This window comes from Lactuca saligna, chromosome 5 (assembly GCF_052625555.1).
Source record: "Lactuca saligna cultivar CGN05327 chromosome 5, ASM5262555v1, whole genome shotgun sequence".
Taxonomy (NCBI): Eukaryota; Viridiplantae; Streptophyta; class Magnoliopsida; order Asterales; family Asteraceae; genus Lactuca; species Lactuca saligna.
Window position 1 is genome coordinate 14734112 of NC_136421.1, and position 5463 is coordinate 14739574.

At 32.9% G+C, this 5463-nt stretch overlaps 1 protein-coding gene across 1 annotated transcript; it reads left to right on the forward strand.

The window, feature by feature from the left end:
• Positions 1-311: 311 nt before the first annotated feature.
• Positions 312-4969, forward strand: LOC144996997 (protein BONZAI 1-like). The gene is made up of 16 exons (XM_078956810.1): positions 312-650; positions 1281-1328; positions 1428-1576; positions 1680-1728; positions 1893-1949; positions 2077-2262; positions 2340-2474; positions 2597-2658; positions 2753-2855; positions 2943-3057; positions 3152-3228; positions 3310-3447; positions 3522-3686; positions 3793-3906; positions 3984-4080; positions 4420-4969. Exons 1-16 carry the CDS (start codon positions 327-329, stop codon positions 4533-4535), a joined length of 1935 nt encoding a protein of 644 aa, XP_078812936.1. The 5' UTR covers positions 312-326; the 3' UTR covers positions 4536-4969.
• The last annotated feature ends 494 nt before the right edge of the window (positions 4970-5463 follow it).

The following is a 5463-nucleotide window of genomic DNA, read 5'->3' on the forward strand; positions in this document are numbered from 1 at the left end:
CAAACGGTCAAAATTATAATCGTTGAAGCAAAAAACACAAGAAATCACGTACGTTACTTCTCGTTATGGCCATAACACGTTATGACATAACACCTAATAACGGTTAGGAGGGGTGTTGCTCCTGTTATGACGCCATTATTAGGCACCATGTCACTAATAACTGGAACCCTTTGCCCACATCGATCTCTCTAAAACATTACTAGTTTTTAAAGGATTAATCTTTTTTATTCGACGCATTAACCTAATCCACTCCTTATTTAAAACAAATCAATGATAATTCATACCTATTTTAAGCCGTTATTGAACCGCCGATCACGTTACCAACAATGTTAAAAAAATCCATAGAAGGCAAACTTATATTAACAAGTGGGTCCGCTCATTTGCTTAACTGTAAGATTCCCCCTTTCTCTCTCGTCTCTCTCTCTGTCAAGTGTCAACTCTTCGCAATTTCAATTCAATTTCTTGCTCCGTCTATTACCACTATCCTTTCATCCCGCCGGCGTTCCATGGGCAATTGCTTTTCCGGCGGTGGCCATAGTCAATTTGCAGTTGGAGGCACTTCTTCTGCTCTCGATACGCATGGTTCTAACGACGCCGTCGACGGGTTTCTCAAATCTAGCGGCTACCGTGGCCTCTTCTCTCAGATCGAGGTGCTTTCTCTCTCTTGTACAATTCTCTCACCAGAACATTTGTTTATTTTAATTATATAGTTTTTATTCACCGATTTCGATGTATTTCTTTATTATTGTAAATTTGTTATTCAAATTAAGATTTTGGATGCATATTGACATTACTGGCCAGCAATGAAAAATGTATTTTGTTATAATCCGTAATACAAAATATATCTTACGAACTTATGATAAAAGTTCTAAGTGCTAATCGATGCTCTCGATGCCTAAGAGATCTTAATGTTATATCGTAATTAGTCATATTCTGAGAAAATGATTTGAGTTTCTTGATTGGTTACTCGACTTTTAAGTCTTTATTCTTTACACTAGTTGAAAGATAAGATAAGATAAATTGGTTGGATGCACATTGAGGTTTTATATAGCAAGCTGAGGATCAGGTTATCTATGTTGTGGTTTATAAAGTAGCAACATGAGCAGTTGATTACTTCCTATAATCTAGATGCAATCATCATCTCAATGTTCATTTTCAGTAGTTGTAGGTTTAAAGAGCATAGTTGGCTACTTGGCTTTGCATTGGGTGTAATAACTAAATTAGTTTGCTTGATTACCTTAAGCATTTATTATACTGATGTTATTAAGAAATTCTTGCAGCTATCCTTATCTGCTTCAGACTTGCGTGACAGGGATGTGCTTTCCAAGGTAAGTTTCTCACTTCTTATAAGCCCTAATTTCAATTTACTTTTAAGATTATCAAGCTCTTTGATAAATATCTAACATACGTATGCTCTCTGTATATAGAGTGATCCTATGGCAATTGTATATACCAAAGGAAGAGATGGTTCTTTGCAGGAGCTTGGACGAACAGAAGTTGTTCTAAATTCATTAAATCCCAAATGGATCACAAAAATTAAAATTACTTATTATTTTGAGATGGTTCAAACACTTTTGTAAGTGACAACTGACAATACCTCATATTTCTATTTTCTTACAAACACACACATCTTTATCATCTTTAGTTTACACAAGTAATTGTCTCATATCATATCATAGGTTCCGTGTCTATGATGTTGACACTCAGTTTCATAGCCCAGACATAAAGGTACATCACATAATACTGTCCTCAACTAACTCTTTTAAGAACTATAAAACACCATTACTTGTCAGTCACCAACATAGTTTTATTTTGTCAACAAAAATATGATTTGAAGTAGATTATAATTGCTATAAATTACCATAATGACTATTTTTATGTTTTGCATGCAGACACTTAAGTTAGATGATCAGCAATATTTGGGTGAGGCCACTTGTGCATTGTCTCAGGTATTCACTATTTATCAATTTGCACGTTTCAGGCCTTTTTTTTTGCAACATCTTCTATTTGTTTATTGAGAGTATTAATTGTCAATGACATGTGTCAACTTTTAAGGATGATTTTATTTCAATGTAGATAGTGGCTAATTCAAAGCGCGTGTGCACCTTAGAGCTTGTGAACATTGCCGAGTCTGCTGAGTCGACTCATAAAAAACTTGGACAGCTCACCATTCACGCAGAAGAAGAAGTTGTCTCCAAAACTACAGCAGAGTTGATATTAAAGTGCACAGATTTAGAAAACAAGGATTTTTTCTCCAAAAGTGTAACGACCTTATAACCATTTATTCTGTTCCTGGATTATTATAAATAAATTTCACTCATTTTTATATTATTTTTCAGGACCCTTTTCTAGTAATTTCAAAATACACAGAGAGTGGGACTACAGTTCCAATTTGCAGAACAGAGGTTCTCAAAAACAACCTAAAACCTACCTGGAAACCGATTTTTTTGAACATTTCACAAGTTGGCAGTAAGGTATACACTGTATGTTTACATTAATATATATATATATATATATATATATATATATATATATATATACATTTATGACAGTAAAGACATTGATTTTTGTATTGGTTTTATTTGAATGTATGCAGGACAGTCCACTGGTTATTGAGTGCTTTAATTTTAATGGTAATGGAAAGCATGATTTGCTTGGGTAAGAGATGATAATTAATTTCGATTTCATATATATTTAAATTAAAATATAAATACTGATTTTGCTTTATTTTATAATTTTTTGGGTCATATAGGCGAGTTCAAAAGTCACTTGCGGATTTAGAGAAGTTATCTTCTAATGGGATTGGAGAGAAGTTGTTTATACCCGTTACTGTTGGAAAAGATTCTCAAACAAAGGTCCAAACTGCCCTTCTGTATCTCTCTACATGTATTTGTGTGTGTGTGTGTGCTTTCGTCTTACCCTTGACTGTAATTTTGGTACAGGTACTAAAGAGTCAACTTTTTGTGGAGAAATTCTGTGAAAGTGTTCATCATTCCTTCCTGGATTACTTGTCTGGTGGATGTGAATTAAACTTCATGGTGGCCATTGATTTCACAGGCATCTTTTTTTTTTTTTTTTTTAAATAATTATAATATCATAATGTGTATTCATTGTTTGATTATCTTCTCAACTTGTGAAATTCTGTTTCCAGCTTCAAATGGAAACCCTCGCCTCCCCGATTCCTTACATTACATTGACCATTCTGGACGTCCAAACGCATATCAGAAAGTGAGAAGCAACCTCATTATTATTAAATATTAATTATTATAATTATAATAATTATTAATGTATTATTATTCAAAACGATAGGCAATACAAGAGGTTGGAGATGTACTGCAGTATTATGATTATGACAAGCTGTTTCCTTCATGGGGATTTGGAGCACGCCCAATTGATGGTCCTGTCAATCATTGTTTTAACCTAAACGGAAGCAGTGCCAACCCAACTGTATTTTTTTTTTTTACAAATAATTTTATTATAATCACTTATTTATGCATTTTGATTAAGTCTTGTATTGGCAGGTGTCAGGGATCCCGGGAATTATGATGGCATATGAAAGTGCACTGTCTAACGTTTCACTTGCAGGGCCAACCCTATTTGGACCTGTAATTATTGCTGCAGCAAATATTGCGAGTCAATCAATGGCAGCTAATGAACACAAGTATTTCGTTTTATTAATAATCACGGTATGCATATCATTATTCATCACATTTCAAAAAATATGTTGAACAGAAAATGTTTTTTTTTTTTTTTTTTTTTTTTTTTTAAATGATTTCACTGGCGATATCACAGGATGGAGTGATAACCGATATACAGGAAACAAAAGATGCCCTTGTCAAGGCATCCAATCTGCCATTGTCGATCCTTATTGTTGGTGTTGGTGGAGCTGACTTTAAGGAGATGGAGGTACTAATATAGATTTTTGTTTGAATATTTTAGTTTTTGAAATCATATTCAATGTATATTTTTTTTTACGTATGCAGATATTGGATGCGGATAAAGGCGAGAAACTTGAAAGCTCAACAGGTCAATTTGCATCACGTGATATTGTCCAGTTTGTTCCATTTAGGGATGTACAAGGTAACATGATATGCAACCTCTTTCTTTAAAGTACAAAAATGTAATAGAAAGAAATGAAAGTAGGATGATAAACAAATAAATGAAGGAAAGTAAATTGCTATTTATTTATTCATTTAACCCTTAATTTTTAATGTCAGTTTGCCTAAATACAAATAAAGGAAAGTAAGTTGCTATTTCTTGCATTTAACTCTTAAGTCTTAAAGGGCATAATTTTCCTAAATACAAATAAGTGAAAGTGACTTTCAGTTTCTTGCATCTAACCGTTTATTCTTAAGGTCATAATTTGCCTAAATAGTAAATAAAATGTTTTTTTTTTATTTTTTTATTCTTGATTTACAGGTGGAGGGATTTCGGTTGTTCAATCGCTCTTGGCAGAACTACCTTCACAATTCTTAACTTACATGAGAAACAATGGCATTCAACCAACACCACCACCTACAACACCAACACTGTAAAATCTCAATGCCTTCCTTCCTTTCATTGTGTATTCTTTGTACAATCTTTTATCTTCTTATTTCCACCATGGATGTTCCATGGTGTCAATTGCCAAACCACACCATGCATCATCCCTTTCTCATTCCTAATCTTTGGTGGGCCCATCGCTTTTTTTTTGGTTAAAACCATCAAAAGTAGCCACTGCCAACCAGACTAGACCATATCATGGGCATAGAAAAGTTGACATGGAACCAAACAACAAAATTGTTTATGAGTTAGAATCATGTGCGTGGTTGCCCGAGCGAGAAAGAAACTTTGTGTTGAACACTTTTGCGTGATTTTATGGTTGTTTTCTTGTATTATATTAGGTTTAAAGGGTTTTGTTTTTGTGGATATTTGAACATAGATCCATGTTTTACTTTTAAATTACATTCCTTTTTTTGGTTTTTTTAAACTACCTTTCAATATGCATGTTCTTGTACACTTGTTCTAACCAATGTTTAAAAAATCGGATTGATTTATGGTTCGACCGGTTCAACCGCCAGGTCAACCAGGTTTCTAGAATTTTCATGTTTTTATTTTTTATTTTCGTACATAACATTTACCGTTTTTAGTAAAAACCACACCACTTAAAGCTATTTAAGAAGAACTTATAAAATATCCGATACAAAAGAGTTCTTTGTTATTTTGAGGGTCTATAAAGTTGATAACTATTAGGAATCAAGTAAAATGTTATATGATTATCTTATATCCAAGTTGTTCTTATATTTACATTTTGGAATCACAAATATGCAATTGGTTATCAAACAAACAAAAGATGTGCACAATGATAATAGAAGAGGTAAATAGTACAAAAGTCATTATATTTATATCATAATTTTAATCTAACACTGAGTTTTTTTTTTTTTTTTTTTTTTCAAATTTGATATTGTTTTTCAAATGTTTTAC

Excerpts from the sequence above, each read along its gene's own strand:
- LOC144996997 (XM_078956810.1), top strand. The coding sequence starts at position 327 with ATGTTAAAAAAATCCATAGAAGGCAAACTTATATTAACAAGTGGGTCC. Across the intron at positions 3,448-3,521 it reads GAAGCAGTGCCAACCCAACT|GTGTCAGGGATCCCGGGAAT; the intron begins GTATTTTTTTTT and ends TTGTATTGGCAG. Across the intron at positions 4,081-4,419 it reads TCCATTTAGGGATGTACAAG|GTGGAGGGATTTCGGTTGTT; the intron begins GTAACATGATAT and ends CTTGATTTACAG.